The sequence below is a fragment of the Harpia harpyja genome, chromosome 7 (genome assembly GCF_026419915.1).
Source record: "Harpia harpyja isolate bHarHar1 chromosome 7, bHarHar1 primary haplotype, whole genome shotgun sequence".
NCBI lineage: Eukaryota > Metazoa > Chordata > Aves > Accipitriformes > Accipitridae > Harpia > Harpia harpyja.
Genome location: NC_068946.1, coordinates 52,827,737 through 52,847,109, shown reverse-complemented (window position 1 = coordinate 52,847,109; position 19,373 = coordinate 52,827,737). Strand labels below are relative to the sequence as shown.

General features: G+C 38.8%; 1 protein-coding gene across 3 annotated transcripts in view; it reads right to left on the bottom strand.

Annotated features, from left to right (window-relative positions):
* The window catches only part of ARHGAP15 (Rho GTPase activating protein 15), a 331,196-nt gene that overhangs the window by 59,031 nt on the left and 252,792 nt on the right, over positions 1-19,373 (bottom strand). For all 3 annotated transcript variants that reach the window (XM_052792286.1, XM_052792285.1, XM_052792287.1), the window contains one exon: positions 2,825-2,959. In XM_052792286.1, the coding sequence (XP_052648246.1) occupies positions 2,825-2,959 (135 nt within the window). The remainder of the gene's footprint in view (positions 1-2,824; positions 2,960-19,373) is intronic.

Genomic DNA, 19,373 nt, shown 5'->3' with positions numbered 1-19,373 from the left:
AAGCACTTTGCCTAATACACAGTACTGTAAAATTTTGTTCCCATGCACGTAATAGAGATGTTAATTAAAATGGCATCATCCAGGAAAAGTAATACTAAGCTTGCTACGGATTTTTTCACATAATCTTTAAAATAGCATCAGCATAAGGAGTCCATGGCACCTCTTGGGTACTCATTCCTCCTGAAACTTCTAGCTAAATGACTAAATCCCCAAGAAGTATTATTGGTAACTTGTTACTACCTACTACAGATAGGTTTTTAGGTCCCTTCATCTTACTTACCGAATGTAGGGCTCTGACTAAAGGGTGCTCTGTGCCAGTCCAAGGATATAATCATCATGGCAGTGTGGGAATGTGTCCTAATTACCTTTTTCCTAGCCGTCATCAGGTTGGTTTATTTCTGGCATTTTTAAGCACTCCTTCTAACTGTACTGCACACTCATGCCCTGCATGCTAATAATTCCCATTTTTGAAGACCAGATAGAAAAGACAGAGACACAAGAGCCTGAAGAAGAAGAGAAATTTTCTAGCAGCTCAGTACTGACCAGGCAGAGTAATTAGCACAAAGTAGCGAAAGAATCAGCTGCAATGGAAATGCTATTGAAGAAAAGAGATTTTTTACTTTGCCTCAGGACTATTAACATACAGAAGAGCTCCAAAACACTGAAAACACCTAATTGTTGTTTATAGACGTTTTTTAAGTAGAGTCGGTAAGAATACGGATTTGTAGATACTGTGGCAGTAAAGGCCAAATAAAGAGAAGATTGATTGGAAATCGTAGATTACTTTAGACAGCTGGATTAGGTAGAAATCACCCTGATGTGCAGTAAAGCAAGCAACAAGAATTAGGGTTTTGAAATAGTGCGAAGCATGTCTTAGAGTGCTAGCATTTTCTTCCTAGGAATAAACTGTCTTAAAATCCCTCTATAAATGACTGTTCATTAGCCTATCAATGTGTATAATGGCTCTCAAAATCATAATAAGAATTAATAATAGTTCAAATAGCAGAAAGGGACATTAATTTCTCACTCATGAATATTAATGCTTTAGTAGACAGTCTCTTCCCGACATGCTTTCAAACTCTTAATTCGCAAGTCTATTACGGGTTACCTGTTATTTTAACTGCGAAAAATCTCCCCACGGGGCCACCAAAAGTTTTCAAATCACCCTGACTCGGACACTAGCAGAGAGGATGAGAGCAGAAGGCAGCACAAAGGATGAGATCATGGTGTCCTGCTAATGTTCTTCAGAATACAATAGTGTTTGCTCAGCCAAAGCGTACACCAAAGGGCAAGGAAAAGTAGCGATAAGGGGCAGGAAGACTATATTTAGCCCCAGAAGACCAGTACGATGGTGGATTATCACGAAGAGAAAGCGATAACGGCGGAGGATAGGTATTAAACAGCTGACCGCAGCAGAAAGGTGCAAAAGAAGAGACGCGAGTGGCACGCCAGGCTGTGCCCCCTGAACTGACCGCCTCCGCTTAAGGCACCGCATCTCCTCCTTTCCAAGAGGACACAGCAGGTGGATCGAGAACCACCTGAAGGGCACGTTCAAGTGCTGGTGCTTCAATGAGCATCTTATCCCAATGCATCGCAGAAACTGAAGCAGAGCAGTAAGAAATTCTTTATTGTTTTTCCCCTCTAGGCACCGCAGAGACTGTGCAACAGGAACTTAAAACTCGAGAGACGATGTTCTCCATCTAGTTTCCTTTGAAAGGGGCAGAAAGTGAGCTGCTAAGAGTAAACTTTCAGGTAATGCATTTCTTTACATTGTGCATTTAACTAACTGCACTGCATCTCTAAATAACCGAGAAGGGAAGGATCTTGTAAGATGTATTTAACCTCATTATATCTGATGCTGGGTCTTGAAAAGCTTTAGTTGAACTAAAGACTCTTATGAATATAAAATCAAAGTGAGCCGTACATTAAGGGTTTCATATTCTCTGACAGCTGCGCATGTGCACACACAGCTCTCATTAACAGCGATGGCAAATATGCATGCCCATCATTCAGAAAACAGATCTCTAAGTACTTTATTGGGTTTGTTTTTTTCCTAGAGATTTTTCTCTATTGGATCTTTAATTAATCTCCTACTAGGCTTTTCCCCTTTAAGTTATCCCTCTCCCTCCCCCCCCTTTCCAACGGGAGTAACCCCCCAAATCTCCCTGTTTTTTAGTCAAGTTTTTCCAAGCCGATATAGTTTTACAAAATGTACCTGCATACATTAAATACAGAGAGGGTTTGCAGCACACAAACCACAGAGACATGTAACAGAATAAATGCCTTGGACTTTGAAAATACTTTTGATGCCTGCCAATCATTAAAAAAAAAAAAAAAAAGCAAAGGTAGATATGAAAATGAGAACATGAATGTTTTTGCATTCTTTTTGTGATCACTGCAAGGCAAGAGTCTGCAACCTTGTGGAACAAAACACACGCATTTCATTCTGATTAACATAAAGACAGCCCCTTCTAACATGATTCACAATTATTAGTCTCTCTCTTGTGTTTGGGGATATATGGATTATCAGCCTAGCATATTTTGAATACATACACATTTTAATTCCTTTCCTAAACCATTTTAGGCACTACAGTTAAATCGCATATACAAAATTTATAGATCAATAATTTGATATTTTTTTCTCCAGTTAAATAACAAAATGCTGCAGGAGATAAAAGGCAGTCAAAAACAATAAAAAGACAGGATCACGGCTAATGGAAGGTAAGTCAGCTTTGAGATGCCTCTGTTCTTCTATTTTTAAGTTTATTATTATTTTTATATAACAGGCTATTTCACTAGCTTCTACTGTATCTGATGTACTTACTTATCGCCTCCACAAACTGTTCAAAGAAGCAGTATGGGAACAGCGGCTCAGGCAGCTCTCTGAAAAACATCTTGAGTGCTCCGGTGACAACGTGGATGTCCTCCCACTGGCTGTCGTCCAAATTCAGCTTCTCTTCTGGGAAAACACGAGGAGAAATGGAACAACTGGTTTTAATGAAACAATTACAAGACACTAATTATTATGTTAATGTTTGCCTACTATCATCAGCAACCGTTAACAGCCTTCTGCACCTAGAGGTTTGGTGCTGTGCATGTTTTTTTTTTTTTCTTTTTTTTTCTTTTTTTTTTTTGTAGGAAGAGAACATTTTCAATGGAATACCATCTGTAGGAATGCAGCTAACAAAAAACAAGAGACACAAAGAGACAGTACCATTGACACAGTATGTCAGATACATTTATTCCCATAATGCATCAGTATGAAAATTAGCATCACAGCTCAACATGATTCAAAGCTATTTGGTTTTGAGGCCGAGGGGCTAAGAGTTGCCAACGATGGCCGGCTCAAGGGACCGGCCTAAAGGCCTTGCTGAGCCAACAGGAGACATATGCTAAACATGGCAATAGAAAATGAGTTATTGCTTTACATGTGTTAGCCTTGCTATGTACAAGGGAATAATGGGTAACGCTTTTCTCCTTTTTTTGCCTGAATGTAATGTCAGCAAGGAATAGAGTACTGTGAGAGAAAGGATATTAATTCCTTCTTACTGCTTCAAAAATATTTTGTTTGGTTTTCATCTCTGGGAAGAAGATTTGCCCAGCAACAATATTAGACAGACCCCTGTTGGCCTACCTAGGCTATGCAAAGCTGTCAAAAATGATAACACACTAAAGACAAACCACAAGTGCTTACAAAACTGTTTTGCAAACAAAAAAAATGTTTTCTTTTGAAGCTTGACTGAGCTATGGAATTTAAATATAAAAGAAACTAAATGCTAAAATAGAGTTCCTAATAAAAATAAAACAAGATTGGAAGATTATTCTATTTTTCTTTGGGTTTGTTTTTTCTCTTTAATTCTGGTAGTGTGATACTGTTAGAACATAATAAACAGTGAGATCATAATCCATATAAAACTCTAGGAAAGTGCAAATCCTTATTAGCCCAAATTAAAATGACACATGCTTTCTCCAAGTTCTGTTACTCCAAAAATGGAGTTCCCTTTTTTCACATGTGCTATGATTCTCTTTTTTAGAAAATTTCAGTCTGAATGCAAATTGGGGGCCAACCATGAAAACTACTGAACAAATTTAATTTGAAGCAACATAACCCTGAAATGTTTTACTAAATGTCACTGAAATTTCATGTTTAGCAATTCAGCTGGCTTCAAGAGCAGCCTCTTTATTGAACTGTTGTTAAACAAAATGGGAAAGTTATTGGAGACACATGGACACCCACAACTCCAGATCCCTGGTACTTTAATGCAATAGCTTTCTCGCTACTATAGAGTTTACTTTTGGACAGAAAATCTTATTCAAAATGGAGTTGTCCTTCAACTTTTATTTAATAAATGTTATTAAATGCTGTCTAAATTTCTGGATTCAGGAAATGTATACAAATAAAGGAATGGACCCAATTCCTTAACTTGGAGTAATGTGAGACAAAGCTGGAACAAAGGCAGACTTGTGCATTTCATTTAGTTGTCTTGCTTGCTTCTTTGGTTTCGAGCCTTTTTTTTTTTTCTTTTTTTTTTTTTTCCCATTGAATTACCTCAATCATAAAAGTAATGATTTGATCTCAAATGAGTTACCAGAGGGGATCTTCTTTAGACTCTGAGATCATATTTGATTGATTGTATTTCAACAATTAGCCTTTTATTTTGCCACACACTATTGAACTAGATCGACAGCATCTTAGCAGGCCAGCTTTAAACAGTCAACTGTTAACAATAGCATCAAAAAGAGAGACCTGATGGGGTTTACTGTCACTTTAAAGAACAGGGTGGGTTTTCACATTGTTGAAATCTGTCAGATATTTTGAAATGTCCCTCTCACTATGGTGCCACACCCCCTGCGTGCCCTTATAATAAAATTGGTTTTACTCCTGATTAAATCATTTTCTCCCTACCCACTACCATACTTCTCATAATGGACCTGTGTGCTCTACAGCTGGTGTTCTTCCCATGGTACCAATTCTTACTTTATCTTTTAAGCACTTTGCTGCTAAGATCTCATGCAGAGTGCTTATGTTTTGTTAAGAGCTTCATTCTTAGAGAAATAGCTTAACACATGTTCTAAAAATGTTGTACAACTTATTGCTTAAAACACATTTAGAAAATGTATAAGTACTGTAGCTTTGGCACAGAACTTTAAGTAGAAACCTTAAAAAAAAAAAACCAACTTGTTTTTGCCATGCATTTGTCTTAAATGTCTAAAGTGGAATGCTTGACTTCTAAGGCTTTATAGAGACTTATCTTACCAGATTTTTGCACCATTTCCAGCTCTTCAAGGAAACGTGTTAGGAATGTATCATCGTGAAAGCAAAGGGTGTCAATTTTCCCTCTAGCAATAAGAGAGTTTTTAAAAATGTTTGCTAGAAGGAACAAATGCCAAGTCAAAAAAAAAAATTAAAAAGAAAATAGAAGTCCATTCAGTGTAAGACTCTCGTTTGGTTCCCACTGGTTGGAATCGCTCACATACCATGGCGACAGGGCCATAAACAAACACACACACATGCACTTCAGGCTAGGTTTAAGGGGAGGACCTGACTTTTTGGCTTTACTCAGACATATTTCTTATTGGGGTGTTTTGCTTACATAAAGATTAAGTCCCAAATCTGGTATTTAAACTTGACAGTCAAGGACTGCTTTCAGTCAGGAGATACTGTATCTGGGAAGATGCTCAAAATCTCACAGTCCTAAAAATTTGCTTCAACTTGTCAGTAGTATTTGATTAGTTCAACCATCACTGCCAGTTGATATCATATATCTTAGATACAGACACAAATATGCCCAGAAAATCCCATAAAATTTATGCTAATACTCAGACTGAAAATATAAAGACCACATTAAGGAAAAAAAAAAAACAGTGCGGGCACTTGTCAAGGTTATTAGTTAAAAAAAATCGATATACAATACATTTGTGAAGGGAATGTGTGTTTTACTGTGTTATTATTCTTAGTAAGTCAGCCTTTTCAGCAATACACGTTTTTAATGGCACTCGCAGTGTCTGCAATAGAACCAAACAGGAGTTCAGCTTTGGTTTAAGCATACCATCATAAGGTTATCCTTGTTCAAAAAGGAAGAGGTAATCTATGGAAAGATCAGCTAAAGATTAAAAAAAAAAGAAAATATGAAAATCAACCAAGGCAGTACAGAGAGCTCAGTTTTGAAAGAAAATGGATGTGGTTCCTCTAACCACATGCCCTGCCTGGTATGTAGACTAGTTTCTAGAAGCAAAATACAGTCATTTGAGAGCACTGCTCGTTCATTTTTCTTTTAAGATAATTTATACAAGTATTTTCCCAGCTACATATTGTCTTTTGCCCATGCTGCCATTAAGTCCCAGAGCACCACGTTCAGAAGTCGCACTTCACTTTGGGTTTTACATATTCCTGCAAGGGGTCTCGTGGATGACCCCAAATCACGTGGAAAGCAATTCCGGCAAACACAACTATCGGTGCCTAGTCTGCTACGGAGGTTGTGCCCTCAAAAAACTTCCTAAAGATTTTGCTGGGACCTGTCTTATTGGGTCTCGTACTGTAATCCGTTTGCTAACATCGCTGCGTTTTTCATCGTTTCCCTGCTGCCGGCTGCACACGGCAGCGTTGGGATGGCAATGCCCCGCACGGTGGGCACTCGGACATGACAGCTGTCACCTCTGTACTCCTCTACAAACCTTTGGCATTTGGGTTTTGGTCAACCCCCAGCTCCAGCGTGTGAAACCTCAGAGCACTGGAGTCTCCATCCCAGGGGCCAGCGCATATGTTGAGGGAGATGTTCCCTGGAGAAAGCCCTGCACAGCGCTGTTAACTAATGCATACAATTCCCCTCACATCAAAATCTTTGCAGAAATGCTGGGCGTGCACAATGCGTTCCCAGTTGACTGGAAGCTTGGGAAACTTGCTGGACTCACTCATCCCAATGGGCAGTTTACTAGTGAGAGATCCAAAACAGAGTTCTGTGGTTGAAAGAGGAAAAGAAAACTCTTGAACATACTAGGAAAAGACAAACTGTCCAATGTCATTCCTCTTCTTTCTTGAACTTGAAGACACCTCTTTTTTTTCTTTTTTTTTTTTTTTTTAATGGTTATATTCTTCAAAAATAATTTGCTGGTCATTCATGGTCTTCAATAGGAGAGAAAAGAACAGACTCAAGCAGAAGTTCTTCACTTGTGTCAGCACGCTCCTTCATCACTAAATCCCTTTGTGAGGGCTGTTCTCATGGCTGACAGCGCAAATATTAATTTGTACGCTGAAAGGTTTGTGTGTTCGATAGCTGTACCTGCATTTTACAAGCCACAGCTTCTCTGATCACTAGTGCAGAGACGTAGCAGCCTTCTTGGGGCAAACAGCTGCTTTCAAAGTGATCTCGTTCAATTTAGAGCAGTAATAGAGCGCAGGGATGTCCAGAGACATGACAGCGATGGGATGCTGTGAGGTGGTGAAGGCTCTTGCTCATTATATGACAAGGAGCTCACCCCTTGGCAATGCGGCACATGACGCTTAGCTTCCTCCCTTGCCAGTAAATGCCATCCTGACGTTGCATTTTATATACACTCTCCAAAGTGCATACAATCCCTGCAACTTTGATTAAATAGTACAGCAGAAACCTCAACTCATGCAAAGCAATACTTTCCTCATTCAGCCAGATTTTTGTGAGTTCTTTCCCAGCTAAATAATTCTTCTTCCTCTCTCCCTTGCTAGTTTTGGGAGGTCCACTGTCCTGCCTGCACTCAGTGCATGGTCCTTCACTTCCAAAAGTGTTTAAGCAAATCAAAGAAAATGTCAGCTAAGAAAATCATTAAATTTTGTATACCGTGTATTTCTAAACAGCTTCTGTTGAATCCATCCAATGCTACTGTTGATGAATTAGCAAGGACGTAGTCAGCAAAAGAAAGCTTGCATGCATTACTCCTTCTCTGCTAGAGGAACACGGCATGCCCTTTTAACAGAAAATTTAAGCCATGTTGTTATAATGCCTGAGCATTTGTTTATTGTGGGAGTCCTCATTTCCATGGAGCCTAGGCGCAAATTACTGAGCAACTTAAACTAAAAAGCAGAACATCTCTATGTGCATCCAGAGCGCTGTTTATTCCAGTTCTCTGAAATGACAGTTCGCTGACCTGGGGGGCATGCTGGAACAACCAAGTACTGCTAACTTAAATCTCAGTCCGTGCCAGAAAAATAAAAGATTTCTGTACTTGGGCACACTGGGTCATATTCATCCTCACATAATTCCACAGAAGTCCACAGAGTAAGAGAGGGATGAACTATCTCATTGTTTCTGTGAAAAAGTTCCAGTCCATTTGAGAAGTTCAGAAATGGTACATCATGAAAGCATGCAGAGTAGTTCAAAGGTTTAGAGAAGTGGTCAGCTAGTGACGCCATTACGTCGGGGAAATTTCTATGTTCTCGCTTGCTGTTTGAAACTGGAAGCATAAAAATATACGGGGGTACTGAAAGGAGAATCCTTTTGGTACTTAGAAACAGGTATCATCACTAAGATACTCTTGCACACCATTCACTGCCAATAACTGCTACGGGGTTAGATGGCAGCGATATTAGTTTTGACTTAGCGTATTCTATCATTGTGATTTGAAGCAATAATTACTGTAATAGGATTATAATTACAAGTACTTTTAAAATTCATTAAATTTAGCTGAATCAACTATTCCGTATGGGAAAAGGAGTGATTTTAAATATAGACTATTTCCCCTCAAAATGCAGCTGAAAGATGCCCAAGAATAAAGAGGCCACCTGCCTACAGACCAACATACTTTCGCGAGACTCGTTTGGAGGTGACTTGTTAACAAAGAGTAGGAGCAGCCATACATAGCCTGAGCAACTGAAACCTGCAGGGCCAAATCGTTCCTTCCTTCAGGGTCAAAAAAATACTCAGATACCTGCAAGGGTTTAAAGCAAGGGACAAGGAAGGAGCACGGAGGAATTCCCACCCAGCTTTCAGCCTCCCACGGTGCGAAGGTTTCTCACCCTCGGAGCACCAAGGTTGCCCGAGCACAAGGATGGGGCTTGGCAGGCTTTCTGCAACTCCTGGAAATGAAATTGCTACGCTGAGTAAAAATTACATTTGTCTTACAGTGGTAAGATTCTGTCCTCTATCTAATTCTCTCCACTGAGTTGTTGAGCAGTAACTTCAGCATCTCCCTAGTAGTTAACGGACACTTTATTTTGTTTTTCTTTCTGTTTGTTCTTCCCTCTTTATTCTGAACCAGGCTAATGACTTTCTCATTTCTCTGTGCCAGCTGATGGATTTTATTCCATTTTCTAGCTGGATGCTAGTATTTTTGTTTCATATACCTGAGTTCTGCAGAACACAAACATCAAATACTTGCCTAGATCACAAACTTACTTTTCATGATACATTTTACTATTCAAAGGCAAAAGTCCATTCCGAATTCCGTTTTCGACTGGATCTTCCTCGCTTAGTCATATGTTGTGTATACATATATTAGTCAAGGTAAATATCTCCCTTCCAACTTCACATCTGTTATTAACATCTTTTTTATTGTGTAATTGCTCTCCAGTAACCTTCTCTGCAATCTAATTTTAGAGGTTTTTTGTTTTTTTTTCCCATTTACAGTCATGTCTTCTATCAGAATTGTGTGTATCAGCGTCCACAAATCTACATTTTAAAGAAATTGAAGGCTCTCAAGATCTAATACAGAGAGGAACTGGACAATGACTCTCTGTCCTATTTTCGTACTTCAAAAATATGTTCATATTCCTATCTTTTTAATTGTGCTACTAACTCAGAGTGCTTTAGGATTCTGTCATATAGCTCTTCTGTTCTTCCCCTTCTTGCTGTTTCTAAAACTGCTTCTATTTCCATTCTTGTCAAAAGCCTTTTCATAGTCCAAAAATCTGTACACAATGTTTTGTAATATTTGGCAGACTTATCTGAAACCTAATTCACTGCCTTCTTGTGATTCATGGGTCATAAATTATTTCATATGTAATGCACCCCAAAGGGTAAAAAATTCTTTGTATTAAATTTCAACCAGACAATTTAGGGGGGGAAAAAAAAAAAAAGGAAAAAAAGTATTTCTGAGACGCTCTGAAAAGATCTGACCTCAATATATGGTCTAGTGTGTTGTCTCCCACAAATGGTATGTCAGTATCCTTTAATAAATACGAGATTTCGACATGCTACAAGTGAAAAGACTCCTGCCGTAACATGGGCTTGCTATGGACAACTTTAAAGGAAAGGCGAAATACAAAATGTGTAGCACTGGATCACACTGCTGATGCATTAAATCAATTCTGTCTCCAGTGATTGTTAAACCGAAAGGGTCTGTACAAAAACAATTCACAAGACAGGAATGCCGCCCAATCCTTACTTATTGCACATAGCCAAATATATTATTGGGACTGACCCCAATAACAATAAGCTTGTGCCTCAGTGAGTGAGTTTCAATAATCAAAGGAAATAATTAACAAAACAATAAAGATCATTATGACTTCCTTTATGTAAATGACTTCCAAATGTAAATAGATCAAAGCTTAGGCTAAAATTAAGTAATTCCCCTAGTCCACTTGCAATACTGAAAAGGAACACACATATATAGTTTGTTTACAGTTATAAGGAATATCAATGAAATATTAGTTTATTGTTTGATCAGAAAACCAGAAATCCAAACAATTCTCAAAATGTTATTAATACATTCCTCATATCTGTAATCATATTTATTTTAATGGGACTATTTACAAGAATAAAGATTACCCATAAATGTACATCTCTGTTCTCACACACCGGCTTGTAGAATGTCCAGAGAACAAATTCTGGATATTTTTTTTTTTTTTTAAATGAAAGGGCTCTTTGAAATAGACCGGCTGAAAGAAGTATTCTTACATAAAATCAGGTATATACAAGCTCTGTAAATGTCAAGGACAAAACATTTTATTTTGTATAGAATTTATCTTTTGGTTCACTAAAGTCAAAACACTTCTGTTCATCAGAACTTTTATAAAGGACTGTTTCATAATATGAATCCATTTGGATTATCTGACCAAAGATAAGACTTCAATGGACTTACTATATCATTCACCACTGTACCAGTGCCACAAAAGGGAATTACAATTAATTGGATTATGTTGGTCTCCACCCGCTGATTGTAGAAGAGAAAGTCTGAAACTGTAACTATTTCAAACGGACCATATCTCTCATCAACCATGGGATTTGGGCTTTAATTTACCAATAAAGCTTAATTTCTTCTCTATATTCTCTTCTGGTTAGGAAGAGGTCATTTAGACACTTTATTCAAGTTATTCAAAAAGAAAGGACAGTTTTGTTAAATACTTTCAAACTAACACTTTAATACTTGCACCTTGCCTTTAGGCATTACTTATTTTCTCTATTAGCAATAAAGTAGGTCATCTTGAAAAAAACACAAGCCAGAGAACCCAGGCCTGCATTTGGGTCATAAAAGTAATTCATGCTTCATCTCCGTTAGTTCAGTGCATGAAATTTTGGCTGAAATTGTTACCTCACATGACAATTTGTTATCAACTATATGATGTGTGACACTGTACAGGAGAGAGAATATCACTTCATGTCATGTAGGTTCCTGCACAGACATGAGGCAGTAAGAGTTTTCAGCAGCAAAGTCCCACGTTAGATGTAGGCTTGTCTGTATGGAAAGTTACACTAGGAAAGGCAAAGGTACGATTATAAATTTGATACAGCCAAATGACTCATTAGCTTGGAAATAGTCATATCCTACAATGCAAGTAACTGAATCTATTTTAATTAATGTGACTGACATGCTAAAAACCAACAATAATACTATTCTTATTCAGGATGTCCACATATATATATATATGTTTATATGTCTACATATATATATATTATATTTCTGCTGATGGTTCTGCATAAAAGCTGTTAGGATTTTTCTTCACTATCCTTACTTGAAGGTTATTTCAGTGCCTAATTCCTTCTAGTTACCAGCCTAAAATATTCAACTTTATATACTTTTTTAATAATTATTAATATCAGTAATGCTTGCTTTGATTTTTTTCTTGTCAAACTTTCGCATTCAGTCTAAGAAATAAAAAGTCCTCAGTCAACTTACTTCAAAACCATGTTGTTTAATTCACATTTGCATTACTTTTTGCTAATATCTGAAGCTCTAATTCCATTCCCTGGATATTAGCGGGACTAGCTATGCTGTTAAAGATAGGAATGCTTCTAAGTGCTTACTGAATCAGGGCATATGAGATGATAATTGTATGTGTTTAAACAAAACTTTAAACAGGAGGGGATTATATAAGTTGCTAAAACAAATATATCTTCAAGTGCACTGAAGGACTTTCAAATGTTAAAGAAATGTCCTTTGATAATAATAGTGTTAATAATAACATGAATTTTCAAATATTTTTATGCATTTTGAGAATCACACGTTGCCCTGAATAGGCAAGATTCTCGGTAAGTGCACTTTTTTGATACAAATTCATCAACTTCAGAGCTACGGCCGCTCTGAAGCCACACCAGCTGAGAATCAGATACCGGAGTATGTCCTGATCCAGGCCTGGGTCAGTCTGTGCATTTTAGCTTCTCCTGTACAGTTCCTGCTTACAAACATTGAAATTTTTCTGACAATGAAAATAGCTTTTGTTTGAGGAATACGATGCTTTTGGAAATATGGCAGCCCTAAGTTTATGATCAAACCCGTGTTCATGAAATGCATGCAACTGCATGACCGGTGCAATTAAGAGCTGCGTACGCAGAAACATCGGAGACCTTGCCTAGCTCTTTTTAACCAAACCGCTGATATTTGAAGGCCAGCGTGGGCTTATAAAATAAGTCCATCCACCCTGCCACGTGCAATTCCACGTGCGCAGCTATACCTTCTCTCGCTGAGCCTCGGAAGATGCATAAATACCCTGGGGCACACGTAAACACGCTTGGCAAAGTCTCTGGTTCCTCCTTGGCAGAGAAGGGGTGTAATGAAACACGGGTGACTCAGCGGCACGATGTTTTCCGTTTCCCACGCACGCCTCCCAGCCTCACGTGGAAGGAGGAGACACGGCCTCTCGTGCATCCACCTAAATCGTTTCTAACATCACACCTTTTCCTCCATCTCACGCACACATCCACGTTCTGCGTTTTCACTTGCTCTGTGATAGGACCCGATGCAGATTTGCTGTATTAACGATATAGTTGTGCCTAGCTTTCCCTTTTGCAGGGTTTATCTGGATGTGCATTCTAATTGTAATACTTCCAATTCCTCTTATTCCACCTAAACTTACAGGCATATATTTCCGGAGGGAAAAAGCATGCTTCGAAACAATTTTTAAACTTCATAGCACATGGATTTTTCCTGTTCTTCAAATTAGTCTTGTGAATGGACTTGTAATAACAGGAGGATTTCAACATAAGATAGGAGATTTTCATGTCTTTGGTTCCCTGAGATACATTCAGGTCCCTCCCACAAGAAATATATTAAAATATTGATAAGATTAGAGTAACATTTCAAATAAATGGAGATTTATACTTCCTTTTGGATACAGAATCTTATAAAAGTTTCAAGGCAATGCACAACAAAGCAGTTGACAAGAAAGATAGCATCTGCTTTCCTGGCTATTCAAGCTGAAGTTTTTCATTCTAAATGCAAGCAATGTTTCCGAAGTTAACATAATTAACTCACGACAATCCTGAAACATCATAATATAAGATACAGATGGAAATTCAAAGCTTTAAAAATGTCATATAACTGCAAGAGGATTATCATTTTTTAACTGCACAAATCTGAATACTAATTAAACCAGGTGTTTTTATTTCAAACACTTTTGCACACCGTGACATTACCAGGAGGGTTATTTATGTATTAGTCTACTAGGAAGCATATATTGCTAGGAAAATGTGATATGCGATAATAACGAACTTGGGAGATGAAAGAATGGCACTCTGTACTGCTTCCTGAAACAATAAAAGACCAGTAGTTCAATTAGTTAGTAATTTCCGTGTGACTATTTGACAGATTCTACTAATTGTTAAGCTCCCACTAACTATTGCTTTACATAATTAATTATATTCAAACGTGAACAACAAAGACATGTGGGGCAGTTGCCCTTTTGACAATGTTTTTTGCAAACTGATTTGCTTACCAAAAATATTTTTAGAACAAAAAGATACTAATCTTAAGTGGAAATACACATCAAAACGTTAAAGCAGCTCTGCATTTTACCATGGTTATGAGAAAAAAATTTGGATTGTTTAACATATCATTTATGCTGCATGCATAATAGCTGAAGTCTTCTAGCAGAGATCTTTCATATTAATTTAGCATTGCATAAAATTCATAGTAGCAGGTCCAAGGGTCAAGCATCATTCATCATTAGTTGAAGTGACATTTGCAACCCTTCATATAGCAGCTGCTTGAAAGGGGAAAAAAGGTATTCTTTGGAAGAATGGGGGGTAGCACACAATCCTCGCTCTATCCGCGGAAGGGAAAACAAGGTGCCACTATGTCAGCATGGTAATGTGCTTAAACTTGGTGATGTCATTCTTCCCTAACCCCCACGAGTCACAAGGCACAAGGCAGCTGCATTCCTGAACTTAGTAGTTCGGGTGGAGATAAGTAATAACTAGATGTAAATGAATTACATTACTGTGGTTGTGAACATAGCTCTGTGCATCTAAATTATGATTTATATCAGGATCCTATCTTGTTTTTTGAGAGTTTTCTACTTGTTAACAAGGCAGCCCTTGTTCTCATGGCATCCTCCAGGCATAATAGTTTCTGGGAAGCCAAATAAGATCACTTTTGAAACTGCAAGACGGCATTCCAAGACTTTGCAGCAGAACACATTGGCCAAATTAGGACTTCTGAAGACTGTTAACTAACAAATAAAATCTTTTTTTTTTTTTTTCTTTGTGGCATGTCTTGCCTACTATAAAACATTAAGATCAGAAAGGGAAATGTGAGCAATTAAAATGAAAATGTAATCATCTGCAAGAAAAGATAAATTTGTATTAAATGGCTAATACTTCACAGTCCTTTTGATATTACAAGTACTTTTTAAGAAAATATATATTTTATGTCACAGTAATTTTTATTATGTGAAACATGTGATCTCTTTGGAATTATGCACATTTTTAAATCGCAGTCATTAAAACAGCATGCAACACAAAGTAGTTAGGTTTTGGAGCTTTGCTAATATTTGGTGATTTTCCTCAGCTTTGCTATTATACCTGAAATGTATTTAATTTATTCATGTCGCTAATTATCCACTAGTATTTAAAGCACTGCGATGATTACTAACCTAGACTACTATTTCTTCCTTAAAAAGTTTAATGATTTTTACAAGGGAAACCAATGCTTTTTAAAGAGTCACTTAGAAGCGCGTGAAAAATGTTCAAGGACATTGCTTATTACACATTGCGATTCTATGAGCTGCTATAAATTAAGCTCCCAGTCAAAACACTTCTACCAGCGAGAAGTTGCTTTTCCAGACTCTGCGTGTGCGTTATGGAGGAGAGGGAGCATCGGTCTGCCCTTGCGTGGGGTCAAAATACAGCGCCGCAGGTATTTCACGGCGAGATCTCATTATAGCCAACGCCAGCACCGGGCCCTCGCATTGCACGGCAGCTGTGAGCTTCAGACCGACTCCCAGAATGGTTTGCAGACCACGTCGGTCATATATTATGTTATCTAGAATATAGGATGGCCATTCGTCAGCGAGCCATCCAGCCCCAAATGGGGCAAAAAGCGTTTCTACGGAGGACCGGTGCTACTGGTCCATTACTCTCACGGCCTCTCACTTCCCCATGGATTTTAATAGCTGGGCAGTCATTAAACACGTATGTAAAGATGTTATAGATACCAGGAAGGCAGGATGGCTGTAAAAGGAATAGAACAGCAGAGGCAAGATGACTGGCAGATAGGGTTGCCACATCCCCCTTAAAGAGACTGCTCCTTTTCCACACCTTATGTCTCTTGTACCATAAAAATATGCATAGATGTATGTGGGAGCATCATAGCAGATTTCTTGGGATGCGTGCCATGCATCTGAGCTTCGAAGCTGGCTCAACGTTGTCACCATTAAGTCGCAGTGTACACAGCAACACTTCAATCTAATTTCAATTAGGGAAAAGTTACACAGAAACTTCTTGGAGAGTACACATGACCCTACACATAAATACCAATTAAATTCAGTATCATCAGTGTCTTTGCAGCGAACATTGATACCACCACTGAGAGGAAGGAATTTAAAATGAGGCAACGCTTGATGACATTACCTCCATCTACAAACTCTGCCTGTGTTAACTAGTACGTCAACGATTAGTAAAACAGTGGGATTCATCTGTGAAGAAATGGGGTTGCAAAGAAGTAATGACATGAAATTTTCATTACAAGCAGTTTTTATGTGACATAAGGTAGAACATTGCATCATTATGCAACAAAATACTACCTGGTGAATGAGTAAAATCCTAATCTACTGAGAAGCTACAAATACCAGGAGTGTTAAGCAGTCGCAACTGAGATGAAGGGAGAACTAACTAAAACTACTTCTCATACCAGGGACACATAATCTCCTCAAAGCAGTTGGTTTACATGCCTAACTAACTACCCCTCTGTCCTGAACTCTGACAAATCTGTATGCAAAGGGAATTCCAGTGTCATTAAGTGGGACCATACACGTTTTCATGTGGGTATGCTGGATAGGCAGGCACTGCACTTAGACTTCTTCCATTTTCTTTTGTTTGTCAAGTCTTTTATTTAGAAACAATGGAACAGAAAGTGCGGCGAGTTAGGGCTTTAATTCTTGACAACCCCTTTTTTTCATTCAAAACTTCGAAGATTCACCTAACCTGCAGATTACTTGAGGGAGATATAAATGTGCCCTTTAAGCACAGAATGAACACCCCCCCAAACCTGCAAGAAGACCAGGAGGAAAAGTCATCCAAAAAGTGTTAAGACTCCTTGCACACCATCACTCATTGGTGACTGGGGAGTTTTTACAGTCTTTCAAATCTTCTTTCAATCACAAGATGCCTTAAAGGGACAGAAGGTCTTAAAATGTGCTCTCTATCTATCTCCCCAGTTGAGAAAGATGCAACGAAGGGGGAGGGTGGGGGGAGTCAAGCCACAACACAAAAAGCATTAATGCAAAGAACAGTGGGGTCTCTCCCTAATTTGACTTTCTCTACAGGTGGTCTGCAGCTGCATCCAAACAGGTTACACTACCGCCTTCCCATGGGCATTACAACAAAGTAGGATCTGTATTCACAAGAATACATTTGCTAGCATGGGCCGATTCAGGTCTAAAAATAAGAAAAAAGCATTTTTTCAGAATAGCCTGAGGTAACTCTCTGCGCCAGCAGAAGACAGTAGCACTCTTGTTTCCCTGGCTGTGCGTGATGATAAAGGATATCAGAAACCTACTTCATATGACTCATTGAGGCCCACAGCCAGCTTCCAATTGATTCATTTTATTTGTATTAGTTTGTTCTCCATCGACTACACAACAGGCTAGACCAAATCAATAAGCAATATTCTGTTTTCTATTGACTCGGGGGTAATTCGCACTGGGCCCTGCAACTGCTATAGCTGATTTTATAGTTCTGGATATCATCATGGAAACGACGGGGCTCAGAGACCGCTTAGTGCAGGAAGAAATGGGAAAAGGTTGCAAAGGCAAGGCGAGGTATTGGCTTTTAAGCTGTTACACCTGCAGGAGGAGGCATGAGCGGTCTACGCTGCAGCTGGACAGCTGCAAAAGCTGCGTGCCGTGCTTGCGGCACTCTTCCAAGGGATGCAGAAGGCATTTCACGTCGCACTTAAGCAGTTACAAAGTGGAAAACGCACACAGGCCCGCGTGCATACGTGCCTTTGGTAGCACACAAAAAAGATAACGTGAATCAGAGGAGCATAACTATTGTGTTTCCTTCCCAGCGCCCACAATAGCTCCTGCGGCCCCAGGACAAGGCTGCGAGGTGGTGCTGGCAGTGCCCGCACGTGAGCGGGGTTTGTAGGTACGGGGCAGTAACCCATCAGATCGGCGCAGCCAAAATCCCTGCCGCGGGCAACACCACAAAGTGCTGGCCCTGGGTACGTCTAAAATGGCCTTTGTTGAGCTTCCTTAAGTAGACACTGATGTCCGCTTAAGTGGGTTTCTGTACGATTAAGCTAAAACACGCTGTCCTGGAAGTTTTTCGCCATTTTTTCCTCTGTTTTTTTCCAGCTGGTTGGTCCACAGCACCTTGGGTGGTGAAATCTGCTAACTAGATGCCTCCAAATACCTTATCTTCGACTTGCTAATTTTTTTTTTTTTTCATTTTTAAGGCTTCCTCTTCTTGCATGTAGTAGCTAATTAGTAATAAAAGAGCTTTTACCCCAGACTGTTCCACACCACTTCTTTCACACGAGCTTGCTGACATACTCAATATAAGAGCAACGCAGCTGTCATTACCCCTGCAAAGACGAAGACCAAGACACTGACTGTATTGTAATATGCTCTATCCCTTTTTCCATAAAACTTGTGAATCCTTGCTTTGACCCGGGTCTCGGATTTCTTGAGCTGCTGTACTTTGCCTTTCCCAAAGTAGAGCACTGCCTTTTTAGTGTCTCCGATAATATTGGCTTTTCTACATGAGACAGGAAAAACACGCTGGATACTGGGGTGGATGTATGTAAGGGGCGGCAGAATACGGCCCAGTGTGTTCTTCCTATCAAATACACTTGACAAACTTTAATGAAAAGTCTTCTCTACTTCCTACTAACAGATGTTTCCAATTTTTTCTCTCTCAGCACTTTAAACCACCATCTTTAGTTTTCATGTCTAAGAGACATTATTATAGGATACATCATAATGATATACTGTACATTCATATACAGTATCCCATACAATGACTAGTTGATTTATAATTCAGATCCAATAAAGGGAAAAATTGATTTAACTGATGACTAGTGAAATACTAAATGCATTACAATGTTTGAAAAGAACATCCTTTTCTTGCAATGCTAGTGACATAATAAAATTAAATATGGATATAAGATAATGCCCATTATTATTAGGCAAGTGGAATCAAAGGGAGCAGGAAGAAAAGCAATCTCTATGGATCAAGGAATGCCTAAACTTCCTCTTCAAATGTGCAAAAAGACATGAACACAAATGGAAAAAATTCACAAATAAAGTAAATTCGGGCAATCTCGAAATACAGTATGAAGTTATTTTTCCATTATTTGGTCTGGGTCTATCAGGACTGTCAGTAGCGTTGTCGCATTTGGGTACCGTATTGGGGGTAACTGTGAATTCCAGGGGTCATAAACCTTATTTTTTAAGCTTCGCGTTAAATATTTATTTCCTCATTGTCCCTAAGCCCCTATAGCAGCGTGAAGACACAATTTAACCC